At 31.6% G+C, this 22,064-nt stretch overlaps 2 protein-coding genes across 2 annotated transcripts in view; one reads left to right on the forward strand and one right to left on the reverse strand.

Annotated features, from left to right (window-relative positions):
• Window positions 1-22,064, forward strand: part of LOC139517333 (transcription factor IIIB 90 kDa subunit-like) — a 41,225-nt gene that overhangs the window by 13,183 nt on the left and 5,978 nt on the right. The window contains exons 6-14 of the mRNA XM_071308268.1: window positions 495-567; window positions 11,366-11,515; window positions 12,644-12,737; window positions 14,261-14,399; window positions 14,727-14,832; window positions 16,973-17,185; window positions 18,501-18,562; window positions 20,677-20,758; window positions 21,902-21,963. Of these exons, the coding sequence (XP_071164369.1) occupies window positions 495-567; window positions 11,366-11,515; window positions 12,644-12,737; window positions 14,261-14,399; window positions 14,727-14,832; window positions 16,973-17,185; window positions 18,501-18,562; window positions 20,677-20,758; window positions 21,902-21,963 (981 nt within the window). The remainder of the gene's footprint in view (window positions 1-494; window positions 568-11,365; window positions 11,516-12,643; window positions 12,738-14,260; window positions 14,400-14,726; window positions 14,833-16,972; window positions 17,186-18,500; window positions 18,563-20,676; window positions 20,759-21,901; window positions 21,964-22,064) is intronic.
• LOC139517334 (BTB/POZ domain-containing protein 6-B-like) lies at window positions 3,270-7,540 on the reverse strand. Its single transcript, XM_071308269.1, has 3 exons — window positions 7,395-7,540; window positions 5,079-5,533; window positions 3,270-4,366 (listed from the first exon to the last, which is right to left on the reverse strand). Exons 2-3 carry the CDS (start codon window positions 5,531-5,533, stop codon window positions 3,334-3,336), a joined length of 1,488 nt encoding a protein of 495 aa, XP_071164370.1. The 5' UTR covers window positions 7,395-7,540; the 3' UTR covers window positions 3,270-3,333.

The following is a 22,064-nucleotide window of genomic DNA, read 5'->3' on the forward strand; positions in this document are numbered from 1 at the left end:
TTTTCTGCACGTAATTCCTGAAACTTTCAGACAATTACCCCCAAACTCACTCTTAGTCTTCCTTATGTGATAGGGAACCTTGTGGTACAATTTCAGAAAGATCCATACACTAACACACAAGTGACAAGTTATTATCTTGAAACTAGAAAAATGCTTATTTTGACCCCTTTTGGGCCCCTACTTCCTAAACTGTTGGGACCATAACCCCCAAATTAATCCCAATCTTCCTTTTGTGGTTTCAAACCATGTGTGTAAATTTCAAAGAGATTCATTCACTTGAAATAAAGTTATTGTCCAGAAACCAAGTATCTTCAGACAACGTGGATGACAACAACAATGTGATACTGATACCACAATTTTTTTTTGCTGACGACACATATAATAAAATTAAGAATGGAAACTTGAAATGAGACAGCAACCCAACCAAAGAACTGAAAACAGCCAAGGGCAACTTATGTATTTAGAAAAATTGTACAGCTTTTTTATCCTTTCAGGTTAATGTTTACAGTTTAGGAAGAACATATCTACAGCTTTCTAAAGAATTGTGCATCAGCATACCAGCAATAGGTAATAATTTATTGTCAGTTTATTCATATTTAAAATACCGTATATTTGCATCACATTTTAAAATAAGTTGTTGGAATAACTGCTGATTTAGGATAATTCAAGACTGTTCTAAGTTTGTCATGTCATTCATTGTGAGCACCATGAACTAATAATATCTGAAAATGAACTAGCCGTTCCAGATTGTTCTCTCTTCATAATTTTATTGATTTTATTCATGAGCACTTTGTGTCAATAACTCTACTAAACAAGAGAGAATGGGAGATCAACTTGAAACTTAGTACACATATTCCCTATAATATGATCTTTCCAATTTAAATTCCAAATTAGAATTTTGACCCATATTTCACAGTCCACTGAACATAGAAAATGATAGTGTATGTAGGCACAGTCCACTGAACATAGAAAATGATAGTGTATGTAGGGCATCCATGTTCTATGGACACATTCTTGTTTGTAATGTTAAATACGACCGAAAAAAATATTTTGGGATCGTATAATGGTATGATGTCGTCTGCGTTGTTGTCCAAAGACACATTTGGTGTCCGGACAATAACTTTAGTTTACGTAAATGGATCTCTGTGAAATTAAATAAGAAGGTGCAATAGCACATAAGGAAGGTTGGGATTGATTTTTGGGGAAGATGGTCCTAACCATTTAGAAACTAGGGGACAAAAACAAGCATTTTTTTCTGCTAACAGGTTAATAACTTGTGTATAAGTATTTCAATTGCTCTGAAATTGTACCGCAATGTTAAATACCACAAGTTGAAGGTCTGAATTCATTTTGGGGGTTATGGTGCCAAACAGTTTAGGAATTAAGGGCCAAAAAGGTGCCAAAAACAAGCATTTTTGTAGTTTCTGGACAATAACTTGTGTGTAAGTGTATGAATCTCTGTAAAATTGTACCACAAGGTTCCATATCACAAAAGGAAGGTTGGGATTGAGTTTGGGGGTTAATGCCCTATTTATGCTGGAATTGGGGGCCAAAAAGAAGCATTATTTTAGTTTCCAGACAATAACTTGTGATCAAATGTATGGCTCTCTCTGAAATTGTACTATAATATAAGGTTCCATACTACAAAGGAAAGGCTTGGTTCGAGTTTGGGAGTAACTACTCCAATTTGGAATTTTGAAAAGTTAAGACGAAATCTATAATTGCACAGTATAGCGCAATAGATTTGTAAGATCTTGACATTTGTTTTTTTGTCAGAAACCTATATTATGTCAAAAATTTGATCACAATCCAAAATCTGACAGTATCAAGCTTGAATAGTGTTCCAAAGTTGCTGTTCAGGGTTCAACCTCTGCGGTCCTATGAGCCTGCGCTCAGCGAAGCATTTTATTTTCTATCTTATTATGTCAGAATAGGATAATTATGTTTGGTATGTGCAAAAATAGTGCATACCTTGAACAGTCCTCTTGCTTGTTAGACAGTTTTTACTTGACCTTGAACTCATTTCATGGATCAGTGACCAAGGTAAAGTTTTCTTGGTCAAGTCCATCTCTCAGATAAGAAAAAGGTCTACTATATTTGGTGTATGGAATGATTGTAAGGTGTATGTGTCCATCTGGTCAATAGATTGTTTAAAGATGATAAATTGACTATGTAGTCAGGTACTGATGATGTATGAAAGATTGCTAGTAAATATAGACCTTTACCAATTGAAACAAATGTGATCTGAGGGTACATTTTCAGTTGTTTTCCTTTTCATTGAGGGAGAATTTTCGTGGTCAGCAATTAAGCCAGCAATTGCCTCGTTTTGCTTTATATAACAAACATGAAATTTAACATATTTCTATCACAGTATCAGAGGTTAAGCAGTGTGTAATTAAAACTACTTTGGTAGTCTTGTGGTAGCATACTCACCTTGAGTTACGACTGATTATTTCTTCTTATAGTCACAATGTAACCATTTATGATTAAGCTTGTGTCTAAGAATTAAATGTGTACTTTTATTTGTCAGTGTATATGTATAATTTGAAAATAAATATCTTTCAGCAAAGGTGCATGTTCTGTCCAAATTTTAAAATAATCTTTCTATGCCCAAATTAAATTCTTGTTGTGAGAGAGAAAAGACATTCCTTGACCTTTTGTAGATTACTATGGGGTATGAGTTTTGTTCATTGTTGAAGACTACAGTGACCTATATAGTTGTTAACTTCTGTGTCATTTGGTCTCATTGATTTTCTTTGTATGTTTATTTATGAAAGGTATGTTTTCCATTGCAAGTGATACCATCTTGTTTAAATATTTAAATACAGATTTGGTCTTTGTAAATGACATACATGCTCAGCTGTGTTTTCGTATTGGAGATTTTAAACTACTAGCAAAAAATTTAAAAGGGAAAATAACAGTGAACTTGGTAGCTTAACGACTAAAAGCAGTGATGACTGCTGTATTCATATTTTAACTATTTTATTTATTATGTCTGTTTTGTTCACGCATTGTTGTAAATATAACAGAATTTGATGAGACTCCTACAAGTGAGAGATTAAGCGCTAGAAAACTAGTTTCAATCCACCATTTTCTACATTTGAAAATGCCTGTACCAAGTCAGGAATATGACAGTTGTTGTCCATTCGTTTGATGTGTTTTGTCATTTGATTTTGCCACGTGATTAGGGACTTTCCGATTGAATTTTCCTCGGAGTTCAGTATTTTTGTGATTTTACTTTAAATGGTTCTGCTACACTACAGAACAGATTTTATTCTAAATATCTATTTAATATAATAAATTTTTATCATACATTTTACATAAATATAGATTTTAACAATAAAATATGATTTCTGGAATTTGTCCACCCTGAACTCCAGTCCCATTTGTACTGTCTGATGAACACTGAAACTGAAAATTGACTTTTCCACATTGAACTTCAGCTAACCCCTCTTGTCCAAAATAACTTAGTTCTCCTCCATCTAAAATAGCACTAGCAGTGTAAAATATATCTGATTCAATTTGTACCGGATTGTCAAACATCACATCAAACGTATTACTTGATCCGTCAGAGAAAAATTTGGTTATATTTTGACCAAGCACTATGCCGTTTTTCTTAAGTTCAATTTTCACTTGATATTCAGCTGCCCCATTACTCGATCCATACAACCCAAAACCGGCTATAAATATACGCTGGTCAACAGCAAACTGTATACTATCACACCGTCCACGATACCTCCATTGATTGCTTCGGTAAGCTGAAGATTGGAATCTGTGACATTTGTAAGGCTTTAAGCCAGATCTATTTCTTTTGTTGAATTTCAGTTCTGGTTTGTTCTTGGCAAGATAGTCTAAAAAAAGATTATTTGTTTCTTGTAATGTTAATACACCAGACTGGGCTGGTCCATTGGCATACTCCTCTAAGGACATTGCAGGAATACGAATTTTGAACAAAGTATCGCCTAGAACTTTCCTTTTATTTTCAGCGGTTTGTTCTAAATTTTGTCTTTTGCATTCAGCATCAGCCCAACGACAAGCTGCATTGAAGACAGAGATTTCTTTAGCATTCAGAGTTTCTCTGCTTAAGACTGTATTCAATGTATTGACATCAATTTCAGTGAATCCATCAGATCTAAGTGCTTCTTCAGCTTGAGCATCAATAACTTCCCAGCATCGCTGCATCAGTTCTTGTTCTTCAAATAGTCTTCCCTGACTGAGTAAGATGCAAGCATTATGTGCACTGAGACTTGTTTCTAGATATCGAACACAAGTCCTGGCCAAATGAGGTACTATGTACTTCTTAGCTGCATACAGAGTAGCCAATACATTGTCTGGTTCCAAATGTATTTCATCACAATACAAGTACCTGAAATATAAAATATGCACTAATGTATATAAGTGTTGAACTTTCTTGACTATGGCACATGTATACTGTAAGTGTTTAATGTAAAATTTAAATTTGTGAAAAGAAGTAAATTGTAAGGTCTACAGTAAGGATGATATACCAATAAGGCATTGAATCAAAAATCATAAATTGATAGAGGACAGACAAGACTAAACCAAAAAAGTCAAATAAACACTAAATAGAAAATTAGGAGAGCAACAGGAAACCTACTTGAACATATGCCAAATATAAGGTTAAACTACTCAAGGAGGCTTATTAAAATGTAATATATGCTGGTAATCAGTTCCTGCTCCACTAGTGCAATGTGTTGATAATTAATGACAGTAACTTGACAACGGTATATATGCCCTGTTAAGCCTATGTGCAAAAGAATATTTTCTTGAATTTAGTGTTGACTGTTTTGGACTACATATACATGTACCTGGTAAAATAAATAATGTGCATGGTCTATGCCATTAAAATATATATCACTTCAAGGTTATATACGTATGCACGGATAATCACCATTGTGAAATAACCATCAAAACAATTTTTTTAAATGTGAAACTTTGAATGTTGACATTTTTTTCTTCAAACAAGAATATAACATAAATGAAATAAATGAAATTGTATATATATTCTTCATTGAAGTGGAAAAGTAATCATCTTTAAGCTGGTGTATAAGTGAATTTACCTGAGTAGATTAAGGAAAGCCTGAGGTTCAACATCTGGAATTTCAATTACATGCTTTGCATCAGCAAGTCCACCAAAAAACATAGCATAAAACACTGAGCTGCCTGTTGCTAAAATGTATTTGTGTGCTGGAATTTTCTGTTGATGAGGAACAGTTCCAACTTTAAAGTAGACATCAGCCATAAGTGGATTGTTAAACATCACAGCATTTCTTTCACGAACACTAGATTGATTAGCCTGCCAGTTAAATTCCTCGCTAGCTTTAGATGTTGGTAAACACTGGGGTTGAGGTCTGGCTATTTTCCATGACGGTTCTGTTTTTCTTCTTGGATTTTGTACAGTTACTTTAGCTGTGTAATTTGGAGGAACTTCTTGGTTCACCTCATCGTCAGAAAACTGTCTGTTTGAACTGATTTGCATGCAGCTTTTTGGTTCAGTTTTTAGTGGTCTATCCATCTGCAAAAAAAATATTTTATTTAGTCAAGCAAAATCTGTATAAGGATATAACATGTTAATTATTATCAATTTATAAAATTTTGGTTATCACTGAATCATTATTTAAAAGTAAGGAGATGTGGTATAACTGCCAAAGACAGAATGAATGAGAGAATTACCCATCAAAAACCAAAAGATAAGGACACTAATAATAATCCGCTCAGCACTGCCTTCATCAAAAAGCAAATCTTATACCATAGGGTATCATATAAAATGCCTTGTGATGAATGATGAAAAATGTGAAACTATTCAAAAGAGAAAACCAACTGCCTGATTTACTTTATACTAAACCTTAACGAAGAACCATTATGGTAGACAAAAAAAACTAGTACAGTGATAGATCTAGAAATGTATATACGGTGGTCCACTAGTCATATTTCAGTATTTCCCTTTCTAACCATCTGAAATCTTTCCACAAAAGGGGGAGGGGGGGCTCAGTGCCCTCCTGAATCCACTTACATGTATCATGTAGTACTAGTACTTAGTCTGGTACAGGCACATAGAGAATGTGATGGTGTAAAACAGCTCTACATAAAAAAAAAAAAACTGTAGATATAAAAAAAGATATGGTACATTGTATAATTGCTAATGTGACAGCTCTACTTAAGACCAACTGACACATAAATTAACAACTTGCAATCACTGCTGTCTTCAACAATGAGCAAAGCCCATAACACAGTCAGCTATATTAAAAAGGCCCAACATGACAAACATAAAACAAATCAAACAAGAAATATAACAGCCCTAATTAATGTACAAAATAAATGCACTTGGAGACTTGAGTCCCCTAGCTAGTAACCTGAAACATCCTTATTATAAGATGTTAGAAGGGGCATTATACATGTTATATTTACCAGACAAATCTTCATAAATAGGTGTAAAAAGGAAAAAAATAGTTGCTTGCCAAGGGGTTAAAAAAGAGCAGAAGACACCAGCAAATCTGTATCTGTATCTGTACAATACTGGAAAGGAACTAAAAAATGCTGAGTAAAACTTAACCAGGAAGTGTGTGTGCGCCACTGACTAACTGTTTGCGCAAGATAACTGCCTGAAAACTTTTAACAGTTCAATGCAGTATTTCGTAATTAATTCAATCTATAATAGTTTGCGAAAAAAAAAGAATGTTTATAAACCCATTATAATTCCTAATTTTAACCAGCTTTAATCAAACTCTAAACTTAAATCTATTCTAGATCTCAATAAAGATATTTTGTCTAGTGTTGAAGACTATATAAAGCAATCTATGGAATGACGAAAATCAGGTCCACAATGGTCAAATATATACTTATAATATATAATTCATGCATAGTCTAACTCTTTAAATAAAGCTTTGAATTGAATTGAATTAACACTATATTCGATATAAGAACTGAAGATGTGGTATGAGTGCCAATGAGACAACTCTCCATCCAAGTCACAATTAGTAAAAGAAAACAATTATAGGTCAAAGTATGATCTCAAAGAGCTCACATCGATCTGAAAGCTATAAAGGGCCTCAAAAACGACCAGTGTTAAATTATTCAAACCAACACATTAATACTGCCCCTCCCCCTTTTTAATGTAGGTTCTGTACCGTACATGAATCTGGTTGTGTTATGAATTATGTTCTCGGATAAACTTTCCTTTTTTTTCCAATCGTTACTATATTTAAATTGCTTTATTTTAAAGTTGTCTAGTGTGTACAATTATGAGTTGCCCTACTTAAAAAAGCTTTGTTATCTTTATTTGTGTGTCGCGCACCTGTCTTCCTGTATCCGTTATTTTGCTTTTTATGCACAGAGTGCACACGCGTAGCTTTTATTCAAGATTTTGAGTTGATTACCTTATTTAGTTTTGGATTTGAAACCACAAGATGATGCGTTATTGATCATGTTAATGAGATTGTCTAAATAAAGTCAGTTGTCAAAGTAGAAAACTCCCGTGGTGCTTTGCGGTATTATTGACGTTTCGGAAGTGTCGTCTACAAAAGGGAAACACCCGAGAGACCCGAATATATATATTTTTTTAAAGGGAGACAATATTTTCGCGGAATTTTTCTTGTTGAGTGCCTCTTATTTTGTCATGAAATCTAGTATCCTAAAGAGTACGTTCTACAAAAGGCAAATCAAACTTATATTATTATCTTTGGTTGGTATCTTATTTATTTTATTTCTAATAAATCCTACTTTCTTCCATATAGTGCCATGAAAAGCCATGAAAATATATATTGATATACTGATCAGTCAACATTTATATCAAATAAAAAATCAATGAACTTTAGATAATAGGGGATATTGGTAATTTGGGAATATTCCCACTGAGGGGCACCTAAAAGCTATCCTGATCACAAATGCCTGTGATTTGATAATGTAAAAAAAAAACATAATACAAAAATATTGACTTGGATAACTACTAACAAAACTACATATAAATTGAGGTTTCATCAGCTTGAAATTGAAAAATGAAGGTACACAAACAATTAATCTTTATTAGTACATATGTCAACTTTGAAAGGAAGAAGTGGAAGATGAGTTTCATTTCCTCCTAAGATGTTTAAAGTTTAAAATTTACATAAAACATACATTGGTGATCATTGCACTTTGTAATTTGTATAGATATATATATATTGTGATAACAAAATAAAGTACTATGAAATATAAAAGTATAAATTGAAATAATAATAAAAGGAGTTGAATTTATCTTTAACAATGGAATAAACTCAATGACCCAAAACCCAAGTTTGGTCACTAGATCAGTAGACTTGAAACACAAAAATCTAGAGTCTAGATGAGTTGTCCTTTTTTGAAATTGAATTCTTTAATTTTTTATACGACCGTAAAATTTTCATTTTTTGGTCGTATATTGCTATCACGTTGGCGTCGTCGTCGTCGTCATCCGAATACTTTTAGTTTTCGCACTCTAACCTTGGTAAAAGTGAATAGAAATCAATGAAATTTTAACAAAAGGTTTATGACCACAAAAGGAAGGTTGGGATTGATTTTGGGAGTTTTGGTCCCAACATTTTAGGAATTAGGGGCCAAAAAGGGCCCAAATAAGCATTTTCTTGGTTTTCGCACTATAACTTTAGTTTAAGTGAATAGAAATCTATGAAATTTTGACACAAGGTTTATGACCACAAAAGGACGGTTGGGATTGATTTTGGGAGTTTTGGTTCCAACAGTTTAGGAATTAAGGGCCAAAAAAGGGCCCAAATAAGCATTATTCTTGGTTTTCGCACAATAACTTTAGTATAAATAAATAGAAATCAATGAAATTTAAACACAAGGTTTATGACCACAAAAGGAAGGTTGGGATTGATTTTTGGAGTTGAGGTCACAACAGTTTATGAATTAGGGGCCAAAAAGGGGCCCAAATAAGCATTATTTTTGGTTTTTGCACCATAACTTTAGTATAAGTAAATAGAAATCTATGAAATTTAAACACAAGGTTTATGACCATAAAAGGAAGGTTGGGTTTGATTTTGGGAGTTTTTGGTCCCAACAGTTTAGGAATAAGGGGCCCAAAGGGTCCAAAATTGAACTTTGTGCGATTTCATCAAAAATTGAATAATTGGGGTTCTTTGATATGCCGAATCTAACTATGTATGTAGACTTAATTTTTGGTCCCGTTTTCAAATTGGTCTACATTAAGGTCCAAAGGGTCCAAAATTAAACTTAGTTTGATTTTAACAAAAATTGAATCCTTGGGGTTCTTTGATATGCTGAATTTAAAAATGTACTTAGATTTTTAATTATTGGCCTAGTTTTCAAGTTGGTCCAAATGGGGGTCCAAAATTAAACTTTGTTTGATTTCATCAAAAATTGAATAAATGGGTTCTTTGATATGCCAAATCTAACTGTGTATGTAGATTCTTAATTTTTGGTCCAGTTTTCAAATTGGTCTACATTAAGGGCATATGATACAGTTACAGGGAAGGTAATGACGTTGCTAACGTAAAATGTTATTTTCGCGACGTCAAACTATGACATATCGGGAAAAGATGCACTTTTCAACTGATTTTTATCATTCAAACTGATTTAATTTGAAAACGAGTGCATGGACCCCTATTTTTTAAAACAGAAATTTGTTTCGTTTTGCAAGGAGATTATGTGACCCAAATTTTATAAAACTGTAAATAGCGCAATTTTTTTAATTTTGATAAACATGCAGCAAAAAATGACGTTTTTTCCTCTATTCATGAACATTTGATAAATATAGAGTTATTTCGGAATAAAAATTGCATAATTTTTAATGATGCTTATAAAATACAGAAATTACCGATTATTTAACAAAAAACAATTCATGTTTATCTTTTAACACAAAAAAGTTGTGTCTTTCTTTCGAAAAAGAAAATACGGACACAAATCTGAATTTTGAGCAAATATACAAAATTTTGACCTCATTTTACTCAAAAAGTAGCACATGAAGGTATATTTGATTTAATCAGGTAAAAAATAGCCTATATGCAAATTTTCATCATCTTGTAAATACAGGTTCAAAACTGTATCGTATGCCCTTAAGGTCCAAAGGGTCCAAAATTATACAAGTTTAATATTAACAAAAATTAAATTCTTGGGCTTATTTGATATGCTTTATCTAAACATGTACTTTGATTTTTGATTATGGGCCCAGTTTTCAAGTTGGTCCAAATCAGGATTCCATATCAAGTATTGTGCAATAGCAAGAAATTTTCAATTGCACAGTATTGCACAATAGCAAGAAATATCTAATTGCACAATATTGTGCAATAGCAATTAATTTTCAATTGGAGTTATATTTCTTTGTATAGAATAGTAGTTGATAATATATGTTGGAAATTTGCCAGACATGACTATGATGTCATTTTCTATTTTTATTTGCCAATAACTTTATGTAAATAACTTCATTGGAAATTTGCCAATATAAAATGTTGCTGATGAAGCTTTTTTTCCTTATCTTATCTGAAATGTTTTTAGATAATGTATGTTGGACATTTGCCAGACATGAGTATTTACATTTTGGATATTGAACCATAATAGTTTAATATTAAATTTAAAAACTTTAAATTCTAATTTTTATTTCTTAAACCAAACTCATAATGTGACATAAACCTATGTTGTGTCAACTATTTAATCACAATCCACATTTATAGCTGTATCAAACTTAAAAGTTGTGTCCATACTTGTTCTCATTTCAGATTTCATAAATAAAAAGAAAATTTCTTCAAACATTTTTTTGACAGGATTAATATTCAACAGCATAGTGAATTGCTCAAAGGCAAAAAAAAATTTAAGTTCATTAGACCACATTCATTATGTGTCAGAAACCTATGCTGTGTCAACTATTTAATTTTAGATTTAAATAAGTTTGAAGAAGAAATCTTTAATTGATTTGTAAAATCTTGACATTTGTTTTGAGTAAAAAACCCATATAATGTCAAAAATTTGATCACAATCCAAATTCAGAGCTGTATCACGCTTAAATGTTTTGTCCATACCTGCCCCAACTGTTCAGGGATAGACCTCTGCGGTCGTATAAAGCTGCGCCCTGCGGAGCACCTGGTTAGGTCATGTTTTCTTTTCTTTATATTTTATAAATTCCTATTATTCTCTTTTCTCTATATTGTGATTTTAAGATACACAGGATATGCAGGAATACAAATATTCCATACCTTTTACTATTTCATGACAAATATAATTGAAAAAAAAATATGGGGCTCGGTGCAGTAACATTTAACTGAATTCCTCGCCTATAATATTTTGGGATATCAACTGGAATATCTCAGGTTTTCCCACTTTATTTGAATTTTGAATATCTTTTTAAACTATTTTTCAGATCCATGTTTATACATTCCAAGATTTGCTCATAAATTAGAATTGGGTGACAAAACACATGAAGTGTCTATGACAGCTATGAGATTAGTTCAGAGAATGAAAAGAGATTGGATGCACACTGGACGTAGACCATCAGGACTATGTGGAGCAGGTATTAAAATGACACATTTTATATTCTTTCTTCATAGATATAGGAAGATATGGTGCGAGTGCCAATGAGACAACTCTCCATCCAAATAACAATTTATAAAAGTAATCCATTATAGGTCAATGTAAGGCCTTAAACACGGAGCCTTGGCTCACACCGAACAATAAGCTATAAAGGGCCCCAAAATTACTAGTGTAAAACCATTCAAACGGGAAAACCAACGGTCTAATCTATTTTTAAAAAAAACGAGAAATGAGAAACACGTATAAATTACATAAACAAACGACAACTACTGTTCATGCCTTCTTACCAGTATGATAATATTTAATAATTTCCTTGATAATGACTGATGAAAAAAATTGTAAAAGAAAAATATACCATAGCATAAACTTGCCTGAAAAAAAGGCGCAAACTCCATTCATCATTGAAAGAACTATCTTTATTGCAAAATATACACTCATACCTCTCATTTTTTAATTTCAAAAATAGATCTTTGAAAACGCATCTTTTGGAATGATAATCTAACTTATTTCTGATAGCAAAAATATGAATATGAATTCAGTAAAATTAAAGATATGTGTAATAATGTGTTTATATACCTCACTTATCATTTAATATATAACATAAGTACACAATATTTTGACTATTTTTTTAAATTGCAATCGTTGAACTATTGGACTGGTCAAAAATTTCCAACAATTGGACCTGGGTTAAACTATTTGACTGCAAGCATCATTTTATTTCGCAGAATTTCCAATGCAACTACGGGATTGGAAGATTTTGAAAATGCTGCGAGAGTAATGACGTCGCGTTTTACCTATTGTATTTAAGGTTGACTCTATGCAAGATGTAGCCTTAGCGTTTTAGAATATTTATGAAGTGAACGTTATGGTTGGGTTTCTGCTTTTTATATAACGATTGTTAATTTATCACTGCCATTTATTGTCTTTTGTCTTTTTCGATATAATAAAACACTTACTGACTGGATATTCATGGAATAGTAAGTTTATTGTCCCCTCAGATACAACTATTGCTCTCAGCTACACCTCAGGGCAATAGTTGCACCTCAGGGACAATAAACTTACTGTTCTACTCATACCCAGTCAAAAAGTATACCATGTTATATTTCAGCTTTACTAGTTGCCTCTAGAATGCATGAGTTTAGTAGATCAGTAAGGCAGATAATCAAAGTGGCTAAAGTCTGTGATACAACTATAAGGAAAAGGTACATATTATTATAAGGTTTTTTTTGTTTAAAGAACAATATCTGTTGGTATTTCCAATCTCAAACTGGTCAAAATTCATTTAGATTCAAACATTGGTTTAAAATAAGACATTATAGTTTTGATTTAGATTTTGTGTAAAATTACAAAGTAAAATGGGCAATAAAAAATCTTAAGTTAAATATGCACAAACAACACCATAGCCAAAAAGAAAAACAATGAGACACAATTCACTACATAGAATAAAATTGAGAATGGAAATGGGGAATGTGCCAAAGAGACAACAACCCGACCATAGAAAAAAACGACAGCAGAAGGTCACCAACAGGTCTTCAATGTAGCGAGAAATTCCCGCACCCGGAGGTGTCCTTCAACTGGCCCCTAAACAAATATATACTAGTTCAGTGATAATGAACGCCATATTAATTTCCAAATTGTACACAAGAAACTAAAATTAAAATAATACAAGACTAACAAAGTCCAGAGGCTCCTGACCTAGGACAGGCGCAAAAATGCGGCGGGGTTAAACATGTTTGTGAGATCTCAACCCTCCCCCTATAACTCTAGCCAATGTAGAAAAGTAAACGCATAACAATACCCACATTAAAATTCAGTTCAAGAGAAGTCCGAGTCTGATGTCAGAAGATGTAACCAAAGAAAATAAACAAAATGACAATAATACATAAATAACAACAGACTACTAGCAGTTAACTGACATGCCAGCTCCAGACTTCAATTAAACTGACTGAAAGATTATGATTTCATCATATGAACATCAGGCACAATCCTTCCCGTTAGGGGTACTACAGTTGTTGGACAAAAGTTAGTTCCCACTCAAAAAATGTCCTATCATTTCAACTAAAATCGATAATTTTCAAAAAATTATTACCAAGTAACTATATGAGCGATTTTTATAAAACAGATACCATAAGATGCAGAAATATATGAAGTTTTATTGTTTATTTGGCCATGATATTATTCATTCGTATTTTTAATTTTTGACGAGGTGAACACAAAGAAAAATATTTCTTTAAGAGTTTGCTATGTATTCTAACCAAATAAAAATCGTAAAAAATTGCATTTGTGTTTAACCCTTTAGATGATGAAAACGAACCTCACCAAAATTATGGCCAAATTAAATAAACAATAAAACTTCAGACATTTCTGCATCTTATGATATCTATTTTATAAAAATAGGTCATAGATTTACTTTGTAATAAACAAATATTAAATATCGATTTTAGTTGAACTGATAGGACATTTTTGAGTGGGAACTCACTTTTGTCCTACGACTGTATAGATTGAGCAATGATTTGAATATGCTGTAACAGACTGTTATTTATCTATACAAAGTTAATTTTTAAGGGTAAAACTTCTAAGTGACAATGTAAAATTACAATGTTTTGATAGAATGAAAAGTGATACGGGTACATTAATTTTCACTAATTTGTCGTAACTGAACCTACTTAGGCTTAAATTTGTGCTGATAGTTGTCTTAAATTATGTTTATCCTGCCTTTGAAAAGGTTATCCGAGTTTAAAGCTACACCATCAAGTCAGTTGACAATAGAAGAATTCCAGACTGTCGATTTAGAGGAAGAACAAGATCCCCCAGCTTTCACTGCCAGTAAACGGAAAGCACAAGAAGCTAAATTTCATGCTCAGGTTTGGATTTATTGTTGATATTATTTGAATTCCTTGATGTGTAATACCACCATTGATTTTCTCCTATTAGTCTTTGTTAAATTTGTACTTTTCAAAAAAAAATGTGCAAAATTTATCTTTGTTTCCAATAAAGAAATAATTGACACCATGAGTAAAGTTTAGGGATTATTATTAGGAGGGAGTATTATTCTCCTATTTTGTTTTAAAGAAGATACATCACAGTATCCTTAATGGAAACTACTAGACAAAATTGTACAAATAGATCATTTTGTTATTACAGATTTTAACTGTGAGAAAAAAAAAGATGCTTTGATTTTTATTTTTTAGTTGGATAAATTTCCAGAGCTGGAATCAGAAGTAGAGCTTATAAAAGAACAAATAGAGAAATCCATGGTTCCTCCAAAACCTGTAGGAATATATGCAGCATATGCTAGTTAGTGTAGCTATATTATATATTCTTTATCTATATTATGATAATTCTCCAGTCAAAACATTTGAACAAAGTTGATCTAGTTTGCAGCTCAGATCATCTATAAATGGTAAAATGATTAAATAAAATTGATGTGGGAAGATGCTTAGTTTTTGTAAAGTCACTAATAACTAGAATCAGGAGAATAGACATAATTTTTACTTCTTCATAGACTGCATATGTAATAAATAGTTATCATTTCAGATGTCCAACTATTGGTGTTTGGTAGACTTGTATTTGCAACCATAAATCTCAGTTGCAATTAGTTAATGAAGCTTTTTACTCTCATGCAACTCTTGTCATCTGTAGACTTTTACATTGTCCAAATTTTAGTTTATATTTCAGAATTAGTGGTTATAAAAGTTCATAGATATCTTTAGCATGGTGTTGTATTTATATCCATGCATAAAATTTTAAAGCACAGTATGGGGTCCTGTCCCTTAGTGCAATGTAGTAATTATTTGTGACCTTAAAAATTATTTTAATAGAATATAAGAGACATATCAACATCATTTGAGCTGGTTAAATTTATATTGATTGATGTGTACTATGGATTTATTTATTTTCAAATATTTAGAGAAAATTTTATTTTTGGGATATGATTGCTTTCAAGCAATCTGTAGACTTATACCATTGACTCAGGGCTATGCCCTCACGTCAGCCATTTTATTCTAAACATTAAGGAACATCTCAGATTCTTATGATTGTCTTTCTTTAAAAAGTAAAAACAAACAAAAGGATTGAACTTAAACAACTTTCCTTTAATGTTCTTCTCATATCTTCATGTTTCAATATTTCCCTTGACCTATATGCATGTTTTTAACAACACGTAAAATCAGAATTAAGCAGTATTTATATTTGATGTTTTTATAAATTTAGAAACTTGTCAGTTTTGATAAAATGCGAGAGTTCTCTGAATTCCTATAAATCTATTTCTGTCATATAAGAACTGAAGTGGAGTTTTTCTTATGTCACCGTTATGAAACTGATATTTGATATTGTACTCCCATAAAGAAATGGAGAACCATCTAGGTCGTTATTAACATTTAATATACGTTCTTGCTCCAAATTACAAGTCTAGGGTTTGTTTAGGTAATTGTGCGCATGCATATAGTTTTCCTGACTTCAAGGGGTATCAGATTGAATGGTTGCTCTGGATTCCCCACTCCATTGATTAATTTGAAACTCATAGGATCCTTTCTATGTCTGTCTGCTATTGAGGGTTATTGTTGTTGCATAATTTTAAATCATATGCATCATATAAATTAAAATAAATGTAGTCCACATCATACAGGTGTAACTATAACACCCCTTCAGCTGAAATGGAGTCTTCCATATTATCGTTTCAAGTTGTCTCCCTTCCGTAAGTAACTTTCGTCAATTCTGAATTAAAATACGATACGCTATGTTGAGAAAAATTAACTAGTTCTGTCGATAAACATCGTATTATATTAAAAACTATCGCAATTCAAACAGAGGAATGTGTATGGAAAGGAGTCATGCCCACCGACCCAAAGGAAATTAAATATTTAAAGATTTAGAAATGGGGTTCCTCCTAGCATTCATGTAGGAAAATAGGTGATAGTACACAAAAAAAACACAATAATAATTACATTGTTCATACACTTGTATCGAGGATTGGCTATTTTTAAAGTTGAGTAACTATTCAGATGTAATTTACTTAATGTACATGTGTCAATGAAAACAATGGCAATCGTATCCCTCAGTGCAATCTGCTCTTTGATTGTAAATATTTGATTTCATGGTTAAGCATAATTTTGCATAAAACTCTTAAGAGAATTTATATCTTGTTGAAGATAGATTTATAGCTATCCTTTACCAACACTCATCACAACTAGTAATCATAAACAAAACACTTTAAATGTTATAAACAAAAAACAAATCATTTAAACTTAAAGTGTTTGATGTACACGTTTCTTAAACACAGCTGCAAAATAAAAAACACCATTTGATAAAGCACTTGCAATTACTAGACACAAGCTTAATGTACCTTATCATGTGTTGATAATGAAATTGTGTCTTCTTGCACTCAAATATTTGAATTGGTATTGAGTAATAAAAAAAAAAAAATATTCCTTTTCAGAAATGTCTTCGTCTCCCGATCCTTTAGGTGACAATGAAGAGGTGTCAAGAGTTAGTAATTTTTTAGAAGAGGAAACATTCAAAGAAGCTATTTCAGATATAGACAATAATAGTGAAACAACAACAAATAATTCTGTATCTTACTCAACTTTGCGACCAACAGCCGCTAGTTTAGGAATCAAAGAAGTTTTGTCAGAATGCTTAAAAGAATCAGGTAAAACTAAATTCATATGCTGACTGGAATCTTAATTTCATGTAATCATTTATCTTCTATATTTTTATACGACCGCAAAAAAATTTTGCGTTTGTATAATGGTATGATGTCGTCTGCATCATCGTCGTCATCTGAAGACACTTTTGGTGTCCAGACAATAACTTTAGTTTAAGTGAATGGATCTCTATGAAATTTAATAAAAAGGTTCAATACCTTAAATGGAAGGTTGGGATTGATTTTTGAGGTAATGGTCCCTACCGTTTTGAAATTAAGGGCCCAAGAGGGGCCCAAAAAAAGCATTTTTCTACTTTCAGGATATCAACTTGTGTATAAGCATTTCAATTGGTCAGAAATTGTACCATCAATGTTAAATACCACAGATAGAAGGTTTGGATTAAGTCTTCAGTCAATAACTTGTGTTTAAGTGTATAAATCTCTCTGAAATTATACCACAAGTTTCCATACTACTAAGGGATGGTTATGGGTTCAAATTATCAAGTAATTAGGGACAAAAAAAGAGGAAAACAAGGGTTTTCTGGTTAAAGGACAATTTAGAAAATTTGAAAGCAGTGAAGGGGAGGTAATCCAATTAAAATTTAAAGAACAGTGTTATATATATGTTTGATTACTTGATTACCTCCCTTACACTGCTTGAAAATTATGAAATAAAAATGATGCTTGTCTTGAGATGTGTAGCTGTAAATTTATTTTTAGAAGTTACTGTTTATTAATATTAATTTTAATCATGACTGTATGTCATTTTATATTTTGATATTTTATAATGTATTTAAATGAGTAGCTATTGTTGCCAACTTCATAAGAAATTTGAATTGAGATTTTTTTTTTAAATAAGGAAACAGGGGGAGGTGAAAAAAAATGTTGGAGGGGGTGGGGGGTAGGGGTGTCAATGTTTTCTCATTTCAGATTTCAGAAATTAAAAAGATATTTCCTACAAATATTTTTAGGGGATTCAGCAGCATAGTGTATTGCTCAATAGCAAAAAAAAATAATTTTAAGTTCATTATACCACATTCATTCTGTGTCAGAAACCTATGATGTGTCAGAAACCTACGATGTGTCGTCTACTTAATCACAATCCAAATTCAGAGCTGTGTCAAGCTTGAATGTTGTGTCCATACTTGCCCCTGTTCAGGGTTCGACCACTGCGGTCGTATAAAGCTGCGTCCTGCGGAGCATCTGGTTGTGAATTGGCTTAATAAATATATTGAGTTAAATTAACATGGTATATCTTAATTTTTCTTCAACATATTACAATTTTTTATGAGAAATTCTCACAATTTGATTTTTTTTGCAGATTCTGAGCGTGACGATGGTGAATTAGATTTACATGGCATTGATGATGAAGAGCTAGATAAGGTAAAACACAATTCAGATAGACTATCAATTTAGAAATTTTCATCAAGATTTGACCTGTTTAAGGTTTACCAAATATATAATTGATTTACAGTTGTGAAATGTTATTTGCATTAACTCTTAGACTGCCATTGTCGTTCCGATAAAGCAGTCCGCTACTGCTACGCACGACTATAGTCGTTTCCGTATTGCTTGTTTACACAGTTACCTTGGAATTGGCGGAGTCAATATTCATGAGATTGCGGCATTGATTTGTATGGATTCTGATTGGTTAAAAATCTGCGTTCTTTCGAGTGTCTCTTGACTTCAAATCAGGTTTAAGTGATAAAACCGAAAGTGCAAATTTTTAAAGAAAAAAGTGACAAAATGACACTTATTATTTGCATCAATGGCCAACACATTCAGAAGTATTTCAATGATAACAATTTAACAGTGGCGGCAGATTTAAAGAATTTGGAAGAGAACAGAAGATATAATAGATGGAAATAGAAACATTCTAGCAAAACTGAGAACAGAAGACTTTTAAAGCGAGAACCACAGGGTTTCCCCAGACCTTGTTCTAAATGGATGACATGAAACAGGATTTGCGATGTTTAACATTGCACCTTTCAAATGATCACTGACATCGATAGATCCAAACTTTAGATTGTCAAGATTATTTATTGATGAAAACTATAACAATGAACTTGTTGTATAAATATATTTGTTCATGGAAGTAAACGTCGGTGCAGTGAAAGTTGGAGGAAAATACCAGGAAATAGTTGCATAAAAAAGGCTGTTGGCCTGAGAATAAAATTTTTTCTTTTGATAATCACAATGAAACTAGTTCTTAAAAAAGATTGGTTGAATTCTGAAGTCATATATACTTTCGTAAAGTTTTTGCATTGATGGATTCGTTAATAAAACATGAAAAAAAGTTTACCTTTGTTTACCTCTATTTGCACCTGTACAGGTAAAAAATGACCAGAGACTCACACAAAAATAAAAATAAATACTTTTTTATATAACTTTTATTGATGAAAATTCAATATTTACAAAGATACAGCAATTGTAAGTGAACATGTTTATTTCATCAGTGATTAAAATTTTATTCAGCAATACACAAAAGTACAATAGAAATTTACAGCTGTCTTAAGTGTTAAGAAGTCAATGATCTGCATCTGACAATTGAAAGAAGGAATATGAAGCATTTGTAATTAAAGAGTTACGATCAATATAAGATTTCAAATCATTTGTGAAGTGCATAGATATATGAAGATGTGGTATGAGTGCCAATGAGAAAACTCTCTATCCAAGTCACAATTTGTAAAAAGTAAACTATTATAGGTCTAAGTACAGCCTTCAACATGGAACCTTGACTCGCACCAAATAATAAGCTATAAAGGGCCCCAAAAATAACTGCAAATCCATCAGTCTAATCTATTTAAAAAACAAGAAATATATATAAAATTGAGAATGGAAACAGGGAATGTGTCAAAAGAGCAGTAAACAGCCGAAGGGCACCAATGGGTCTTTTACAAGGCGAGAAAATCCCATACCCGAAGGCAGGCTTCAGCTGGCCTCGAAACAAACATTTGTACCAGTTCAATTAAAATGAACATCATACTAAACTCCAAAACATGTAAATGAACTAAAATTAGCAATCCTACAAAACTAACAAAGACTATATGTATATAGATTCTTATATTGGTATCAGTGGTTCACGGGATTTATCCAACAAGATAGTTTAACTTTCAAGATTGGATAAATCTGATAATTCATGAAGTAGAATATAAGAATATAATTCTTTAATGTATATCAGAATGCCTTTCCTTGTCTGCTTTATCTAGGGTTGTTACACAGTCCATGATGCATAATGACAAGTAGTTCATGTACCTTTCAGATCAACTGTGCTTTGTCTTTCAAAAAGGTTGATAATTCTTAGTAACCATGCTACTAATGATTTGATTCAACACTTTTCTTTTATTAATTTTCATAATGTGATTCCTCCATGATTGGTGCATGGAATTTTTTGTCAATGTCCAATTACAATTTAGGTATACTCTTATTGTTGTTTTTATTATACATCTTATTGTATTGACAGTTTTACATGTCCATTTGGTTCATATCTATTTCAGTTTTTACTGTCTGATGATGAAATCAAACTCAAAACCAGTATATGGATGGCTGAAAATGCTGACTATCTAAAGGCATTGGAAGGTACATATTTTAAAAAATTGATATCAATGATATTTTTAAGATAGATTAAATTACATTGACTTACTGTTTAATTTTAGGCAAGAATTTCAGATTTAATATCACTCATTAACTCATTTATAAGGTGTTGTGTACAGGAATATGTATATGATAAAGGACTAACAAACATTGATAAAAGATAAAAAAAAAAAAAATAGAAATAAAGATTTGCCTTCTACATCAGTGATGTCTTATTCATCAATGTTACTATTCTTCTTACTAGCTAGAGAATTCTGAGTTTTAAATTCCATTAACTTATTGTTTTTTATATTCATTTTGAATATTTTAATTTCTCTGTAAACTTGGAAAAGTATATGAATTTTCTAAAATTGAATTGTACATTTTTACGGTATGATCTATAAAATGAGACGAAATTGAGAAATTATTCCAGCTTTGTCATTCATAAAGATTGAATGTGAGATTTATCAAGTAAAGCACCAATTACTTTCAGATATCTAATAGATTCAATTTAGAATTACCGGGTAATTTAAAGATTTTTTTTTTTTTTTATACAAAAACTAAGCATACATTTTTTTTTAAAACCCAGACAAATGAGAATACTATGTTCCTTTGGTTAAAAACAAATTTATGATACTAAGTAAAAGACTTACAACTATGTCTGCCAGAAATCTGAATATTTTCTTTTCCATTCAAACACATTGACTTTTAGTTTTATGAATGAAAATATTATGAGATATATCGTTATGATTAGTGACAGTTTGTTATAATTGTTTTATAACTGTGAAATATGGCAATTAGGTAAGAATGTAACTGTTACCTACTGACATGTTTAACCTATAATCACTTAGGTGTAAATTATTCTGGCAGATGGTTATACATGATTTGTCCGATTGGTCAATCACTATTTACATTTGTAGGGCGAGGAGGAATAAAATTGATTAATGATAATAAACATAATAATTTTTATGTAAAAGGAAAAACACAGATAAAAAACTATCGGTAATCTTACCTGAGGCTCTCATTTTGGCTTTCTGAAAGTGAATACAGTAGGTTCTGGATATATTGAACTTACAAGATAGCTTTCCAATATTCCTTGATATATTTGTATGGAACATCAAATTAAATCTTATTTCTTTTTTATTTCAGAAAAGGAATTAAGATTAGCAAAAGAAAAAGAGGAAGAAGAAAAAAATCCTGATAAGAAAAAGGTATATTGAATAAAATGTACTGTCATGTTTTTCAATGATTAAAAAAAAAAGTTATTGAATATTTTTTCAAACAGACGCATAAAACCAAATATTAAAGGACC

The sequence above is a fragment of the Mytilus edulis genome, chromosome 3 (genome assembly GCF_963676685.1).
Source record: "Mytilus edulis chromosome 3, xbMytEdul2.2, whole genome shotgun sequence".
Lineage (NCBI taxonomy): Eukaryota > Metazoa > Mollusca > Bivalvia > Mytilida > Mytilidae > Mytilus > Mytilus edulis.

Excerpts from the sequence above, each read along its gene's own strand:
- LOC139517334 (XM_071308269.1), bottom strand. The coding sequence starts at position 5,533 with ATGGATAGACCACTAAAAACTGAACCAAAAAGCTGCATGCAAATCAGT. Across the intron at positions 4,367-5,078 it reads GCTTTCCTTAATCTACTCAG|GTACTTGTATTGTGATGAAA; the intron begins GTAAATTCACTT and ends TTTATATTTCAG.